Genomic DNA, 18,873 nt, shown 5'->3' with positions numbered 1-18,873 from the left:
AATAAGTTAACCCTAGTAAGCTAACCACTATAAAACATCAGGTAACAAATACAGTGGGTCGCAGTCAAAATAGAATACATCATGATTAGGAATTAAGAATGGCCGTGGCTATAGTGTTCCCTTCGAGCCTCCTGGGCCAGGAAACCGTAGAGGAAATGGTAAAATAAGCCCCCAGATCACAACGTTCCAAGACCAAGACAGAAAGAACACACGGTTCACGGCAACGATGAGGCTGTTGTGCGTAGAATTGCAACCTGTGCATGTCCAGAGCATTACATACTATACATAGTCTCTCACAAATATATATTGTCAGAACTTAGATAAATATTTATGAGTTAATTTAATTCAATTTCATTTCATCCCGCAAAGCTTGGCCAATGTGGGAATGGGCGGGACATACATACAGTCAAAGCCAGATGTAAGGGACAGCTGAAAAATAATTAATACTAGTGAAAATGTCCAATCTACAAGCCCACAACGTGCCACATCCCGGTGCATTGTGGGCATGTAGATCTGCTTGTTTTGAGCGACACACTTGTATGATGAAGTAGGACATTCAAACATAACGTTGTTGTCTCGTTGCCTCGCTGACACACGCTTGATGACAGTGAGAGTGGGAGCACTCAGAGCTGGGCAGACAGACTTTGTTTGTGCTCCGAACAGCGAACACCCATCCACGCACCCAACGATTAAATAGCCTTTCTCTAAGCATGAAGCAAAGATAGATTTCATTGCAACCCCCTAAAGGATCCATAATGCAATTTCTGGGGTTGTTACATCGAGACCAGTTTTTGGATAAACACATTTTTGCCCTATTTGTGGAGATAAGCGACCAACTTATCTCCCGATTAGGGAGTCTTACTGGTATAGACAGTATTCTCGGGTCCATCTGTGGTTCGGGGGTCTCACCTACTGACGGGGCTCTCCTGTGGTGGACGGGACACTCCAGCGTGCCCTGCTGGGTTCTGCCAAACATGGCGGAGTAGACGGCGATCTGCATGCCCCGCTTACAGCTCAGCTTCATCCTCTCCTCCTCACACACCACCTTGCTCTTGTACTCATCTGGAGAGAGAGAGAGAGAGAGAGAGAGAGGGAAAGTTTGTTAACTCATATGCTGCCAAAAACGAGGAACCCGAGAATTTCGCGATGTACCACCCTGCCACGCCCGAGGAACCCGAGAATTTTTGAAAAAAAAAAAAAAAAAAAAAAATCAAAAAAAAACTTTTTTCAAAAAAAATTTTTTGACCCCAAAACATTTAGTAGGCATGATAGCGATCGCGAAATTGCATGTTTAACCCCCATAGCAACCCCATCTTTCAAACATGGCAGCCATCTTTGTTTACATTTTAGGAAAACATAATGGCTGCTATCTCATGAATGCCTGAACGTATTTCTTACATTGATGCTCCTACATATTATCATGCAAGCACCAGTTAAAGTTACTTTCCATCCCTCATATACTGTATGCACAGTGCACATCCCATAACCCAAACACTGCACATCATTTTGGAGCTCATATCTTTGAACGGGTAAGGGCTAGTGTCAGTAAAAGCTCCAGTAGCAGAAAAGGTATATTTACAGAAATAGGAGGGGTGAGAGGGAGTGCGGGAGAAAGAGGAAGGGGAGAGAGGGAGAGGGAGAAGGGGAGACACAAATGGCAATGACTGCTGGAATAGCAAACCTGATATATTTAGTTTGGGGGGGGATTCTAATTGATGCTCAAAGTTGGGGAAGTATACACATGAATCCTTTTTAATGTAGCCCCATACCTCAACTATAATAGTGTAGTCTTCAACACTGAATAAACCAACTGGTTTTTAGAGTAAGCAAAGCTAAATCCCGAGTACCTTCTCCTCATACCAAAGCAACACATTGTGCAGTAGCCCCTAGCCTTAATAATGTGAAAGGGGGGAAAAGAAAGAGGCACTTCAGTCTAAGTGAAAGGAGACACAGACACAGTGGACATGTAGAGCCATGCAGAGGCATTCCAACGCTCCCATCCAGCCACGGTGACCTGTGACCAGCCAGCCACGGCAACCACAGCAGCTTCACTGACCAGGAAACCAAAACACCAGAGCACCATGCAGGCTGGGAGGGGAGCACACACCGTCAAATACGGAGTGCTGCTTTGAACCTCAGGAGTGTACAAAATGGAATCAAATGGACTCGGTACCTTTGGTTCCATTTGTACAATCTTGGGAGTTCAATTAACATTTTACTTTGTAGAACAGGAATGTAAGAGAGAGAGAGAGAGAGAGAGAGAGAGACAGAGAGAGCAAGAAAGAAAGAAAGAAGGGGGGGTGAACTTTATGTATGTGCAAGGTGGCCCTAGGGATGGGACGATATGAAAATGTCATATCACGATTAATCTGACAAAAGAAATCGCGATTTACGATATTATCGCGATAATCAAAATATCCCAAAACATCCATTATCCTGGGGCGGAACATTTGCCAAAAAATAGCCGATCTACAAGCTCACAACGTGTCGCCTTCAAGAGATAAGGTAGAGAGTGAAAAAAACGACTGTATCGAGTACATGTATTAAAGGTACGTTTTACCAATAGAGGCTTTAAATGGTACCGGATATGCAGCTCGGCAAATAAGAGGTGAATTGATCCCAGTGCATGACGGAGGACGATATCACGATATATTAAATCTCCACGATACGATTATCGTGAGTGTTTTTTATCGCGATAAACGATAATATCGCTTATCGTCCCATCCCTAGTGCAAGGTGGCCCTTGATATCTCCCAGTGATGGATTCTCTCTCTCTCTCTCTCTCTCTGCCTCTTTCATGCCCTCACTTCCTGCAATCTCTCCCTCTATACCGGCTCTCCCTTTCAGAGGCAGTGACACCTGCCCGTTGCACCTCACTAACGCCCCATGCGTCCTTTCTCCGCTCCACCCGGGGAGTCATTGGTTAAGTGACAGAGAACAAAAGGCTGTTGATTGGCCGCTGGAGCGAGTGGATTAGCGCCCCCGGTTCCTGGTCACTCTGGTGTGACCGCTACGCAAGCTCAGCACAGCACGGCTCGGCTCAGCTCGGCACAACATTGTGAATGAAGACCACCTCTCTCTGGGTGGGATTACTATGCTGCTGTGCCTTCCCCCCCTTCTGGAGTGATACTCTTAAGCGCAATACATTCTCCTCCTTCCCAAGTCCCAACTTTTCAGTTTCGGAAAGGGAGGTGATTGCAACCGTAGGGTGCAGTTAGTATGAAAACCTCTGCCTCATGTCAGTCAGTCAGTCAGTCAGTCAGTCAGTCAAGTCTCATGTCCACGTCCATGGCCGTCCTTGTCTCTTTTATGCCCATATATGGAGATCTCTTATATCATCAATAGTAAGCCCATATGCCCATATATGGACATATTGTGTCAGTCTCATGTGGTCTGTCCCTTTTATGCCCATATATGGAGATCCCTGATGTCATCAATATTAAGCCCATATCTGGGAATGCCCATATATGGACATTGTGTCAGTCTCACGTGGTCTCAGAACTCTTCTCTCTGAACTATACTATAATTTGGGAAGCCAAGCCTGTCTGACCTTGGGAGGAGCATGTATGTATTGGCCTTTAGCTTCCTGTCTAACGAGAGAGAGAGAGCAAGAGAGAGAGAGAGCAAGACAGACCTCAGAGTGACAGGGACAAAGAGAGGGGTGGGAGAACAGAGACAAGGAGAGAGGTACAAGGCGGGAGGTACGCAGAGAGGGCCCCCCATTAGAACACACACACACACACACACACACACACACACACACACACACACACACACACACAGAGAGAGAGAGAGAGAGAGATAGACATTCCTATTTATTTTCATATTTGTTCTATGTATTTTTCTGCCCAACAAGGCAAAAACAATTACATTCGTTTACCTTTCTGTCATACAGCAAAACAGCAGTTTTTGATCTAATATAGAGGCCCTCAGTTGTGGAATTATCTAGAAACATCACTGAAGTCATCACCTTCCTTGCCAATCTTCAGGAAAAACATCTTATCTAATCCACTACTAGACTGTAGTCAATATTATATGATATGAAATCTTATATGAGCAAGAGTTACTCATACTACAGTATGTGACTCTTACTCATCACATTTGTTTTCTTTATTGTTTGGCCAGGTGTTGTGTTTTTCCCTCTTTATTGTATTGCTGGTGCCCTTGTAACCTCAAATTTCTCTTGTATTGTTCTCATTGAACTCTTGATCCATCTTACGCAACGATCTCTTCCATTAAGGAAAGGATTCCAAAAAAGCATGTTGGCCCTCTTCTTTTTTTTTTGCACGTTAACTTGTTTCTTGTTGATATGTACTGTATATATCTTATTTTTTTTATACCTTGTGTTGTGCTAAATTAATAAACAAAAATAAACAAATAGTCACTTGAAAAAGTTAGGGTTAGGGTTAGGGTTAGAATGCCAATTACAATATCAAAGTAAAAAACTCATTTTTTACTGGGTCTTTCCAGACCCAGTCACCTTCTGTACACCCGCCACTGCCAGTGTCGGTTTACCTTTCAGTCTGAATTCAGCCGAAAGCCAATTAAAAGCTCAGTCTGACAGAGAACAACTGTGTGTGTCAGGGAGAACAGGAGCTCAACAGTCATAATGATAAATGACGACATAAAGGGGGACAGATAGGCATGTGAGTTGGGGTACGGGTGGGGCGTGGTGGTGGTGGTGGTGGGGGCGATGAGGGACTTACTCGGTCTGCATTTGTACCAGACAATGAGGTATTTACTGCTGCCGGGACACTGGTCTGTTCCAAACACGCGGCTGTTGACAAGGACCTGACAGCTCCTTCTGTCCTGGCACTCGTCCAGCATTTTCTACCAGGGGAGAGAGAGAGAGAGAGAGAGAGAGAGAGAGAGAGAGAGAGAGAGAGCATGACAGTGAGCGAGAGAGCAAGAGAAAGGGGGAGTAGAGAATGAGAGAACAATAAGCCAACAGCGGTGAGACCAGCGGCACGCAAAAAACCTAAAACCACTTCAAAGGGCCTGCCGACGAGGCCATGGGAATGTTACGGTAGGAGAGGTGGAGTAGAAGACAGGAGGGCAGGTAAATAAGGGAGGGAAAGAGAGAGAGAGAGAGAGAGAGAGAGAGAGAGAGAGAGAGAGTGTGCAAAAACGAAACAACAAACAACACGAGAAGGCGTTACTCTGGGTTACTCTCGAGTCATTTCCTGGCAACTCTTCACGTGGTCTCCGGTTTCGCCGTTGTTTTAGGTGTTACATCTTAAAGCTGGCCTGGGAGCCAGGTGAGCACATTCCACAGTGAAGAACAGCATTCTCCCTCGACAGGTCGGCATCTTAGGAGGAGGAGGAACGAGTGGGGTTCGACGTCTAGGGTTTAGGCCCGGGCATTTCCCCCCCGCAACTCAAAACGAAACACAGGGGGTTGTGTTTGTTCCAGTGGCCGCCCAGCGTCTCGAGCTGCAGAGTGCAATGCTGGGCTGGTTGCGGTTGGTGCTCGGGGGCAAACGAGGCATCCGATCTGAGCATTTTTACCCCACCAGAACAAAACCCTCCACACACACACGTACCGGGACCCCCCTCCACGAGTGATTTTAGCATGTGTACGAACATAAATCACATGGACACACGTGAGGATGTTTGTGTGTCGCACGTCATTTAAGAAACACAATGCTTAGTGGTGTGTGTGTGTGAGAGTGTATGTGTCTGTGGCTGTGTGTGTGCTATTGACAGCTTGTACCTCCAACCTTGCCAGAAGTAAATAACACCATTCGACAGTCCATGGCGCAGATAGATATGCCACTAAAAGCTAGACCCGTCATCAAACCTTTGGCTTGAAGACCATTTTAAATTAGAAACGTCAGAGTGCAATGATAACAAATTAAGTTTTATGAAAAGGTGCCTACACCAGCTTGTCTTTATGTGGGTGGCATGTCGCTCTGTGGGGCAGCCTCGCTCCGTCACAATGTGTTCTCTATGTATGCGCGCTCACGGTCCCCTATGGCTATTTTGGAAGCAGTGGGTGTTCAATGCTTAAAGGGCAGGGGGGCTGAGAATAAACTGAAAAACAGGATGTGTGTGTATGTGTGTGTGGGAGGTTGGTATAAAGGGAGGTCTAGCCCTAGCTGCATCCCCATCAATTTAAGAGAGGATGAGGGGAGGGGCATGAAATGGCTTTGTGTTGGCGAGGGCCTTGTGGCGAGCTCGCCTCAACTATAGAGTGCAACTTGCTGGAAAACATCTTCACAATGCATTCCACGATCGGCCTCGGTTGCTCTGAGTTTTAATCCCTTGGAGGTTTCGTCAAATTTGTTTTGTGAAACAAATTTGACACGACGCTATCTCTCTCGAGTAAGCTTCGATCAGTTATGCCTGGTTTGTACTTGGTTGTGCGCCACGTCACGCACAAAACATACTCTAATAATCTACAAGCTCACAAAGTGTCATATCTGCGAGCTTGTAGAGCTGCCATTTTGAACTAGGCATGATTTGGTTCAATTTATCGATAAATCAGGTTTAGTGACAGGGGGTTGTTGTGGAGGAAAAGGAAAAGAAGTGGGGCAGAGAAACATGGGAGAGTGAGGGATGGTTTCCTTGGATACAGAGAGGATTATTGAGGATGCAGGATGCTCGACTTGACTGAAACCAGGAAGAATGTTTTCAGAATTCTGAAATTAGAAACACTTTATTGTAGATAGGACATATCTGTACGTAAATGAACTGGTTCTGGTTTTAGGTGCCGTGGATAGGACAATAACATAACACTTTACAAGACAATGGTGTGCAAATGACAACGTCAACCTTCAATATTCTTCAATATCAGTAAGTAAGCATGACGTTTTGTTTGTTTTCTTAAACAGTATAACTATTGAAAAAAATATCATGATTCACTTTCATGGCTTTTTATCGGGTTCTTTTTCTATAAAAGTAACACAACTAAGTGTCTTTGCCAGATGGCATCAAATCGAGTGCAGCATAAACCTCGGTTCTGACAGTAGGCGTCTGAATGGAGCCTGTGTTGTTGGTTAGTTACCTGTAGTGCTGTGGACACAGAGCAGTACTTGTCATCGTCCTGGGTTCTGTGAGAACCAAACAGGGCGTGGTAGCTCTGAGGACACTGCTGCGGGTGCGAGGGTCCCCTCCTGCCATAGAAAGCGGACTGGATGGTGATGGTGGTGCGGGGCGGACAGCGCACCGAAAGGAAGTCTCCGTCACAGGCCTGCTCCGTGTAATTCTTCAGAACCTTGGACAGGTAACCTGCAGGAGATGCCAAGACGCCCACAAACCAATGGTTACCATGGAGGCACTAGTAAACACACAATGTGATCTTTGCCTTTCATCACTAAAGGCGGTTTCCGTCGGGGCTGCCGCTAGGATCAGCGGTGGCCGCGCCGCGGTGAGACACAAACGTACTCACTCAGCGAGTAAACGCCACACGGTATTTCACAAAGATGAACGCAATCCATCTCTCACCGCCCGCGTACGCATGCACAAACGAGCACGCTCGCGGGGATTTCACGGGACCGCGCCCGCTCTCCTCGCCGCCCCAGAACTTCGCTGCGCGGCTGAAAAAGCCGCCCGCCTCCCATTGAAAATGAATTGCTAGGAGGCGGTGACCGCGGCTAGTGTGGAACCCCCTTAAGACTTCACTCTTGGTTCCTAAAGCTAGCCTTACACCTAACAACTTTGAAAAGATTTCTCAGTCGTAATAAAATCAAGACGAGTCGCGGCGCGCTCCCGTGATTCGGTCGTTACTCAATTGTTAAGTGTGAGGTAGTGGTCTGGCTCGATTTTTACCCCGACTTGAGACCCAGATTCTGTTACGAGAATATCAAACTGGTTTAATATTTCCGCAAATCGGGGCTGAGTCTGAATGAGTACAATGACGTAACAACCAAAACAGAACGCTAGTGAGCCAAAAGCCATTCATTCCCCAAGACGTAGAGCTGCCAGCCTGGTCGCCACTGGTGTTGTTACAGCTACGACAGCCCTTTATTTGGAACATCATAATAGTACATTATTCCAAACATTCGAAGTTGATAATAAGTTGATAGGATCAATCTGCGCCAGCTAGACTATGGAGAGGACTCAGAGGAGCTAGTCAGAGGATGGGAACACATGGCTATTATAGCTAGCAAATAAAAGGGAATCTTGAACCGGTCTTTACTAAATCTTAGAGGCATCTCACATCTAACAACTGAAATCTTTTAAAAACCATCATTAAGTCTTTGGAACGTCTTTTTCAAATCTTATAGTGTGAGAGGGTAGTCTTTTAGAAATCTTTCCAAATCTTTTCCAAAATCTTTTCAAAGCTGTTAGATGTAAGAGGGCCTTTAAGTACAAAAGGACATTCTTGGGATCAAACGAAAAAGGCAGGTTCTGCTTTCAAAGCCTGTGATTGGGTGACTTTATTCAATGTCCCTGAAGTGAAACCAATCAAAAACAAGCTTACTCCGGTAGAATAGGACAAATCAGCAAGGCAAATCAGAAACAAGCTCTAATATACTAGACAACACTCATTGCTTCAACTGGTCCTGTCTAGACTACTCTCCTCCTTCCCTACTCCTAATCCCTCATTTCATGCTAGTGCCACATGCAGAAAGTGTTGGCACGCAGCAGCGCTATCTATTGTTTTTAAGGAGTGCCTCGGTGGTTGTCACACTCGCCTCTGAAGGCGCTGGGCTACATTTAGCAATATCAACCGCGTCTCCATGGACCATTTGCAATGTGGCATATCAACAAGCCCTGACAGACAACTGCTAACTTTTCTCATGGCTCCGGGCCTAGAACACCACAACAACACAGAGATGCGAAAGCATTAAGAGTCCTTAGCGGTTGGCGTCACGCCTCGAGTTACTACTGCAGAACAAACAGGGGTGTTGAGACACAGGCTTTCAGAAAACCATCGCAAAGTGTTTTGCTGTGCCTGTTCCAAAAAGACTTTACTATTGCGTGTGTGCGAGCCTCTTTTCAGATGCAGTTTCATTTAATCACTGAGAGAGTTGCTATAACAAACAACCGCGCGTTACACAAGGGGGCATCTAGCCCGACACGTCTAGAAGTATTACATAAACCGTGCTATGAAACGCAACACCGAGGAGCTGCTTAGAGTTTCACTGAACCTTGTAGGATAGGTCATAATACGCTATGCCAGTGTGCACTCTTTTAAAATTCCAACTTAGTTGGCTAATACCACTACTGCTGGATCCGGCCTTTGAGAGCCATCAGTCAGTCAGTCAGTCAGTCAGTCAGTCAGTCAGTCAGTCAGTCAGTCAGTAGGCCTGTCACAATTATGATATAATCGTCTAATCGCCATTATTTGACATAATTGCAATTATTTTGTCATAATCGTCATAATCGTTTCCATGTTTAAAAATGCTCAGATATTTTCAAACATTTAAAAAAATAGTGGAAATGAATGTTATTTTTTTAAGTATAAAGTCAGTATAAATATGTCAGTAATTTCTTTGTATATTTTAGGCCATGTGTCATACAGTATCTGCCATGTGCAACTTCAAACCCTACAAGCCAAACAGAAATGTAATTGTCAACGACAAAAACACAATTCAATCATTAATCGCAATTATTTGAGTGACGTCATGTTAAATCGTGACAGCCCTATCAGTCAGTCAGTGAGCCAGCCAGCCAGCCAGTCAGTCAGTCAGTCAGTCAGCCAGCCAGTCAGTCAGTCAGTCAGTCAGTCAGTCAGTCAGCCAGCCAGTCAGTCAGTCAGTCAGTCAGTCAGTCAGCCAGCCAGTCAGCCAGACAGACAGACAGCAAGCCAGTCAGTCAGTCAGTCAGTCAGTCAGTCAGTCAGTTAGTCAGTCAGTCAGTCAGCCAGACAGCCAGTCAGTCAGTCAATCAATCAGCTAGTCAGGAGAGCGCTGAGAGCCCCATCACAAAGCCACCATTAACATTCCAGCCTTTGAGAAGGGAAGCAGAGATAAAGGAGAAAGGTTTTTCCCTTTCTTCTTTTTCCTTTGGCCAATGTCATATAAAGTCTTTATTTTTCAGGACCATTTAGTGACAACGAAGCCTTTATGACGGAAGTCTTCCTCAGAAACACTTTGTTTTCATTCAAAATGTCCCATGCTAGGTCAAGTCAAATGGAAGCAAATATATATATATTTTTTCTTGGGTGGCAAAGGGTAAGGGTAAGTTTCCCGCCCACCACCAAGGAGAGGGTTTTAAAGGTTTCTGCTGCATCCACCGTGATCTATCACTGCCCTAGAGCAGGGGTTTTCAAAGTGGGTGACAGGGCACCCTGGGGTGCCGCGACGGCAGTCCAGGGGTGCCGCGAGATAATTTGATAATATTTGGAATTTATTTGGACACTTGAAAAAATATTTAATATCATTTTAAACTTGAATTACAACGTTATTTTCAGTCAGTTCTAACCAAAATGGCAGTTATCTCAATGTTTTCCTCGCAACATAATCACTAAGATATCGTCACTGTTGGGCAGAAACCTTGTATCTCCAAGTTTCAAATGTGTACGTCTTTTGCCCTGCTTCATCATACAAGACTGTCGCACAAAACTAGTGAAAACAGCCGATCTACAAGCACACAACGCCTCGCGATGATGCGAGGCGTTGTGTGCTTGTAGATCTGCTGTTTTCACTAGTTTAGTACATTTTATAGATGATAAATACAAAGCGAACGGTTTTGGACATACAAGGTTTCCACCCGACAACAACGATATGCTATAAATATAAGGTGCTGGGAGTGAAAATTCTAATGTAGGGGTGCCTCGGATTAAAAAAATATATATGGGGTGCCCTGAGACAAAAAGGTTTGGGAGCCCCTGCCCTAGAGACTCCTACAAGCTGGTCAGGGGTGTCTATTCAGTGGGGTACAGTATGGAACTAGGCAGACACCACATGCAGCATTATGTCCTCCGAGTGAAACTCCTCACTGTCAGGTGAAAAGAAATGGCCCAGGAGGAGACACATGCTCTCCCCATGACTGACCCCAGGCACTGACAATGGACTAGAACACATGGGGAATTGAGAATTGCCATAACGACTACATACATTGGGAGAAAATAAATACAAAATGTATATTTTGCTAGACTTGAACGCCTAGATAAGTCAAATTTAAGAGGTCATACTGTACTTGAAATCCTGAGAAAATAGGCGCATGGTTTTTAGGCCAATACTATTTCCATAGCAGAGCTCAGCTTCCCGGCTAAGTGCTCTGCAAACACATTTACGGAACAGTCAACACACACACACACGCACGCTCGCACGCCCACTCATAAACTGGACACGCTGTGATTCAGTTACCTTTATTTGGTCTGCTGGGGCTAAAAGTTAGAGGTAATAAGGTCGAGCCTGTGTTCTCTAATGTGTGCGCGCGTGCTCACACACACGCACGCACACACGCGCACGCACACACACACCCTTATCACCATGGACACAGTTGAAAGGATGAGGAGAGGCACGGGACATTCTCAGGCTTGAAAAGGTCAGGAGGAACACTCTAAAAGGAGATGGTTATTAAAGCGCCCATGGCTCACACAGTAATAGGTTTGCACCTGTGGCTGGATTGTGAAACACGAGGTAAAGGGCCGTCCGGTCTTATTTAAAACCCGATGATAATTCCTTTTCCGGACTCGACACAAGCCAATATGTCACACGTAGGCAGTGCACGCCAGCTACATGCTCTGATTACGACACATAAATAAACACGATAACAGCTGATAGAAAAAATAAGACACAGTAGCCATCTCTGATTTTAGGGCCTCGTTGTGCACAACACTTGGATAGTTACCAGTTCATTTTCTATTACTGTTATCTATTTATTATATGTTATTAATGGACTGTGTCGCTCCTAACAAGTTGCTTCCCCCCTCCTTTGTGATCTCATTCTCACAACACACAGGACTGCTGGCATGGCTTGGCCTGCCACATTCCACAAAGGGTGAGAGGGAACTTGGCATTCCCCCTGACAGCGAGACCACACACACATGCACAAACACACACGCACGCGCACACACACACACACACACACACACACACACACACACACACACACACACACACACACACACACACACACACACACACACACAGAGAGAGACGCACGCATGCACAAAAACCAAAACAACAGACGCAGCAACACAACATAACGTGGTAGCAACATAAGCCCCCAGCGTGCAGAATGTTTTTGCGAGACGGTATCACGTTATTAGGGGCTGGTTCACGATGGCACCGTGCCAACAACGCCCTGAGACAACCGCGGGTTTCACCGGTCTTCCATCCGACGACGCGGTGGCGGCGGGGGTTGCGGCAGTGAAACCATAGCGACGGCCAACGTTTGGGGTTGGGGAGCGGCCGAGAAGAGGAGATAAATGACAGAATTCACACACAGACGGAGAGGAGAGCGCTCTGTCCTCGGGCTACCTCCAGCATGGGCTCTGAGAGGTGACGGGCGGGTCAGAGAAGAGACACTGGATTGAAGGAGGAGGCCGGAGAACCACACACACACACAGAACACACCGATATGCCTTGCTCTCCCGTCTCCACCCCTCCTCCAGTAGAGGATTGTGGGTAAAGGCAAACAGATTATCTCACTGTAGGGCCCTGAGGGCCCTCTCTAAAAGAATATGCTCCTTTCTTTCTTTCTCCCTTCCTTTCGCCTCGTCTCGGGATGGGACGATATGAACATTTCATATCACGATTATTGTGACCAAAGAGATCGTGATTTACGATATTATCGCGATAATTAAAATAACCCCAACATCCATTATCCTGGGGCGGAACATTTGCCAAAAAATAGCAGATCTACAAGCTCACAACTTGTGAGCTTGTAGATCGGCTATTTTTTGGCAAAGACATTTGATAGAGAGTGTAAAAAAGACTGTATCAAGTACGTATAGTATAAGTACCTTTTACAAATTATAGAGGGTTTAAGTGGTACCGGATATGCTGCTCGGCAAATAAAAGGTAAATTGATCCGGGGCTCCCGCTGGCCTAGTGGTCAAGGCGCATACCACATACTAGGCTATGATGCCTGCTGGCGTTGCCGGTTCAATTCCCGATCCGGACGACCTTTGCTATATGTCATTCCCCATCTCTCTCCCCATTCCCTGTCAGTCACCTATCCTATCAAATAAAGGCATAAAAAGCCCAAAAACATATCTAAAAAAAAAAAAAGTGAATTGATCCCAGTGCATGACGGAGGACAATATCACGATAAATTAAATCTCCACGATGCGATTATCGTGAGTGTTTGTTATATCGCGACAAACGATAATACCGCGTATCGTCCCATCCCTAGCCTCTCGTCTCCCTCGCGCTCTCTCTTCTCGTCTTCTTGGAGTGTCACCGTTGCCTCCCGCCCTCCTCCAACAAATCCCCCCCACCCACCCCAACCCCACTCCCACCTTCACTCCCACCTTGTTGACTGAAGCCTCCTTTCAAGGCTGACAATCAGGCGGGGTTAAGGCACCTGTGTAAACCGCCCGGCCAATGACAGGTGTCCCTCAGAGGCAGAGGGACTGAACAATGCCCCGTTGGAACACCCAGGCGTCTCTCCTTCTTTTCTTCCCCGCCCTGCTTCTTTTCATGTGGGGCCCCCCGACTCCTTCCCCCCTTAACTAGCTCCCTGCCATTTCCCCTGACAAAAGCACCGGCCTATTATGTCTGCTGGCTTGTGTATTGGGTCAATAAAAGACAGGAGGTTGCGGTCGACGCGCGGTACCACTGTATAAACAGGTAGTTCTCCTCCTCTCGTGCGAGCCGGGGTTTGAAAAGGGGGTCTGGCGGGCTCAGTTGAAACCGATTAGTTTTACAGGTAGGGCGCGGACAGACGCCCATACAGAGGGTATCATGTACGTACGCTACAGCCTCTGGTCTTGTGAGTTGTGAGTTAAACCTGTCGATGTGCAGGGATGCCCACGTCTCGGTTTGTGAGGCTTTTTGATAGAGAGGTGGTATGCAGGTTTTTCTTTTCTTTTTACTTAAGGGCCCGCTGACACGCCCAAAATTAAAATAGAATGATACAGTAGGTCACGTGGTCTCTCTGAAAATGATCTGAAATAGTCTGAAACTCATGTCACAGTGTAAAGTAAGGAACCAGAAACTAGTAACTAAAGTTTTCAAATAATAGTGGATTAAAAGTATCATTGCCTCTGAGATGTAATGATGTGGAAGTAAAGGGCTTTGCAGACAGGTGCGATTTTTCGCACAGAAAAAACTGATGATTCCATTTATTTTAAAGAAACCAATGATTCTCTATGACCTCATGCACACCTGCTCCGAATTTGCTGTGCGGCAAGTGGCTGCGGCAGTGCTTTTTTCCCCCCGATCGAACCCAGTTTCGATTTGTGCGTCTTTTCGCATGCGGAAAAAGCTCATTGACTCCTTTTATGACTCCTTTTCATCATAGCACTGCACACCAATTCCAATGCGTTTTAATCATGCAGCAAACGAAAAAAATAAAAATCGCAACAAGCCTGTGTGCAAAGTCCTTTAAAGTACAGAAAATTGGAAACACTCAAGTAAAGTGAAAAAACACCTCAGAAGCATACTTGACGCTTACAGAACTAAGTACATGTAATTAGTTACTTCTTTCCACCACTGCTTTCGGCTGAGTATCATGTGACCTTTCGGCCAATCGTATGAGGCCCCGACTGGGCAATTAGCTCCTCATTTGTGGTCATGTGATGGCTCTGCGGCCTGACCCGCCACTGGACGGGGTCAGGTTGGAAAGAGATTAGTGACAGGTCGCTGTGTTGTGTCAACACGAGAGAGAGGGAGAGAGAGAGAGAGAGAGCAGGGACGTGCAGAGAATATTAGAGAGGCAGGGGCTGACATTTCTAAAAGGGCCTTTTGGTGAAACTATCGAAAATAGCAGACCTCCAAGCTCGTTGTGAGCATGGAGGTCGACTATTTTCGGTGCTTGATACCACACTGAACTAAGCGTAATCAAGACAATACTGGAGATGTGGCGTAGCGGCATGGATTTCTACACAGAGAGGGCAATTCTTTCAACATAAGATCTCTCTCTCTCTCTCTCGGTCGTCCTCAGACGAGCTTCCATCATACTGTACTTGAAATCCTGAGAAAATAGGCACATGGTTTTTAGGCCAATACTATTTCCATAGCAGAGCTCAGCTTCCTGGCTAAGTGCTCTGCAAACACATTTACGGACAGTCAACACACACACACACACACGCTCACACGCCCACTCATAAACTGGACAAGCTGTGATTCAGTTACCTTTAGTCTTTGCGTTTCTTTCACCATTGTAAAAAGAGAGGGCACTTTTTACAGGCTGATAAAAGGGCAGGGGCTCAAGCCCCCTTTGGTGTCTATGTGTGCACGTGCCTGAGAGAGAGAGAGAGAGAGAGAGAGAGAGAGAGAGAGAGAGAGAGAGAGAGAGAGAGAGAGAGAGAGAGAGAGATTGAGGGGCCCCGGGGCCTGTCAGAGAAGGATTTCCTACACAGGAATCTCAGATTAGATAAAAACCTTTTGCATATCAGACGCTGCAGTCGGACCCTGACTAGTGAAAACAGCCAAGTGGTGCGAGGCGTTGTGTGCTTGCAGATCTGCTGTTTTCACTAGTTTGGTGCGACACTTTTGTACGATGAAGCAGGGCTTTAATTTGGCGACTGAGCGTTGGTTCGACCTCCCGTTGGTCCGACCAGGTTAACATTCACCAGGTTATAGCAGTGTCGGCAGGTTAGCATTTCACCAGGTTAGCATTCACCAGCGTCGGCAGGTTAGCATTCACCAGCGTTAGGTTTACTGAGGTTAGGTTTAGGTGGTCGGAAAATTGGGTGGTCGGAAAAATGTCATACACATTTGAAACTTGGAGATACGAGGATTCTGCCCGACAGTGACGTTATGTCTGTGTGTGTGCGTGCATGCGTGCATGTGACATTCACCATCACCACGCATCACACATTATTAGGAAAACATAACCAAAGCAAAGCGCTTCCTCCTCCCCCAGACAGAGTGTTCTCTGTAGTCTCACCTGGCCGTCTCCTCAGGTAGGCACAGGGAGGAGGCTCACACTAATAACTCCTCATGCTCCAGTGAGCCCAGTGTTCAGTGTCAGCTTGGAATGCATACCAGCGGTGGAAAAAAAAAAGTACTCGCATGTTTTACTTAAGTAAATGTGTCAAGACTGCAATGCAGAAATACTCTGTTAAGACTGCGGTTGGATGCCAGTAGAGCAGGGGTCTTCAACGTTTTCAGGCCAGGGACCCCTTAGTTGAGAGAGAGATGAAGCAGGGACCCCCACAACCTGTTCATAGGTTCCATATAGTTTCATCGTTTGACAGCACGATCATCAGTGTATTTTGGATTCATGTCAACTTCAGATATTTAACCACTTGAGCCGTCATTACCTAATAAACTTTCTTTTACTGATCTTTTACTCTGTACTTAGTCTGCTCTTTTTCCCCTCTACACCAAACCTCTTTGAAAATAGCCGCTGCGAGGCGTTGTGAGCTTGTAGATCTGCTATTTTTGGCTTAAGTTCTCCGAATATGGACACTAGGTTTCAAGCGGTTCATATTAAAAAAGTGTACAGTACTTGAGTAATTGTACTGACGTTACTTTACACCACTGGATATAGGCATGCTCTCCGGTATGAAATGGAGAGAGAGAGAGAGAGAGAGAGAGAGAGAGAGAGAGAGAGAGAGAGAGAGTGAGTGTCTGTGCGTCTTGTCTACCTGCTGAAGGATTACTCAGCTCAGGGCTTTCCCCTGTTTTTTGAAAGATGCCGCCTGCTCCTATTGGAGGAGCCCTGCGGATTGAACAATGCACTCAGCGCTGCAGAGGATTAATGCAGTTATGATGATGTGGCACGTAAAGGCTACCTGTGTAACCTAGGGATGGGACGATACGCGGTATTATCGTTTATCGTGATAAAAAAACACTCACGCTAATCGTATTGTGGAGATTTAATTTATCGTGATATCGTCCTCCATCATGCACTGGGATCAATTCACCTTTTATTCGCCGAGCTGCATATCCGGCACCACTTAAATCCTCTATAATTGGTAAAAGATACTTATAATACACGTACTTGATACAGTCTTCTTTTTCACTCTCTATCAAATGTCTTTGCCAAAAAATAGCCGATCTACAAGCTCACAACGCGTCGCAATACGACACGTTGTGAGCTTGTAGATCGGCAATTTTTTGGCATATGTTCCGCCTCAGGATAATGGATTGTGATTATCGTGATAATATCGTAAATCGTGATTTCTTTTGTCACAATAATCGTGATATGAAATTTTCATATCGTCCCATCCCTAGTGTAACCGAGCTGCTGCTTCATTTGAACTTTGAGTGAGTGGGGTAACTTATTTACAATTAAATCTATCATTTCTGAGGTGTGCTTGTAAGGCCCTACTGCAACAAACATGTCACAACGCCTAGTGGCGACATGCGACCTCGCCCTAAAGGGTGAGGTCGCGCCAATTCTTGGCCATCTGGCCAGTGATGTACCGTATAACGGACCAGTTACCCATATATGGAGATCCATGTACTGTATATGGAGATATGCTGTGAGAGCCCAAACATGCTTACTCAGTTATTGATTATGTGAAATGGCATCTGCCGTATGACATCTGACATCATACCCTTTTATACCCATACATGGAGATCCCTGTCTGTAGAACCAGCCAAACAGATATGGGCTGTCTTGGCCATGCATCTGTCTTGGCCATATATGGATTCTGTTAGTGGCAAACCCATTCTGTTAGAGTGGTTCCCCTGACATCACAGTGACGTCAGAGCATGATGTCAGAGCGACAAACCCATAGAACCGCAGCGTCAGGCGTTATAGACAGAGATACATACATACGGACAAGCTGTGACCGTTCACATACTATTCTGTAACCTCCGGTCGCAATAACACACACACACACACACACACACACACACACACACACACACACACACACACACACACACACACACACACACACACACACACACACACACACACACACACACACACACACACACACACACAGTATGAAAGTTCAAACTAGACTTTGTCTAAACAATAATAAGCTCTCATGAAGCGATCCCACATGCAACTGAATAGACATTTATCACACCTGTAACAGTGTAACGTAACGCTTCAAAACACCCTCACCGCAGAAATTCAAAGTGGCATTATGAAAAAACGAAAAGAAAAAAAAGAAAAGAAATACATATCAAAGTGGATGTCTGTTTCATCTCGGGCACATTAGGCATTTGGGCATTTACAGCTTTATGACTTTATTGCTGTTATTTTAAGTAAATTATAGCCGCGTCAAAAACCATCAAACGATCAGGGAAGCTTGTTGCGGCAGCCCCATTGCTGAAGCAGGAATTCCCTTCAAGTGGCGATTACTGGGAGAGAGAGAGAGAGAGAGAGAGAGAGAGAGAGAGAGAGAGAGAGAGAGAGAGAGAGAGAGAGAGAGAGAGAGAGAGAGAGAGGACAGAGAGAGAGAGAGAGAGAGAGAGAGAGAGAGAGAGAGAGAGAGGTTTCCCTCAAAGACACAGGCCGCAAATACGCACAGCGAGAACGACTGACTTCCAAATGAGGAAAACCAAACCCCTAAGGACAAAAGATGGAGACAGGGTTCCCACACATCTTTACCAATTAATTTCCAAAACCTTTCCAGAATATTTAACCCGATTTCCAGGACTATATAACAATAATTCCGCTCAATAACGAGTCGCTTACTCCTATGCGCAATGCCTAAAGACAGGTAGTGTATGCCAGTGGTTCTCAACCTTTTCAGGCTGTGACCCCCGAAAGAATCATATTTGAACTGGGGACGCCCCCACCCTGACGAGCACTAAGAGTAGAGGAATTTTGTATAACACGGTTCTATTAGCAGATCTACATGCTCACAACGCCTCACGTTGCGAGGCGTTGTGAGCATGT

At 45.8% G+C, this 18,873-nt stretch overlaps 1 protein-coding gene across 1 annotated transcript in view; it reads right to left on the bottom strand.

The window, feature by feature from the left end:
- The window catches only part of eva1aa (eva-1 homolog A, regulator of programmed cell death a), a gene marked incomplete at both ends in the record, with an annotated part of 122,329 nt that overhangs the window by 83,791 nt on the left and 19,665 nt on the right, over positions 1–18,873 (bottom strand). The window contains 3 exons of the mRNA XM_080744318.1: positions 910–1,062; positions 4,707–4,830; positions 7,007–7,230. Coding sequence (XP_080600444.1) covers positions 910–1,062; positions 4,707–4,830; positions 7,007–7,230 — 501 coding nt within the window. The remainder of the gene's footprint in view (positions 1–909; positions 1,063–4,706; positions 4,831–7,006; positions 7,231–18,873) is intronic.

Source organism: Nannobrachium achirus (assembly GCF_963921795.1).
Source record: "Nannobrachium achirus genome assembly, chromosome: 16".
Taxonomy (NCBI): Eukaryota; Metazoa; Chordata; class Actinopteri; order Myctophiformes; family Myctophidae; genus Nannobrachium; species Nannobrachium achirus.
Note: the sequence above shows the minus strand (reverse complement) of the source record. Positions and strands in the feature narration are given on the sequence as shown.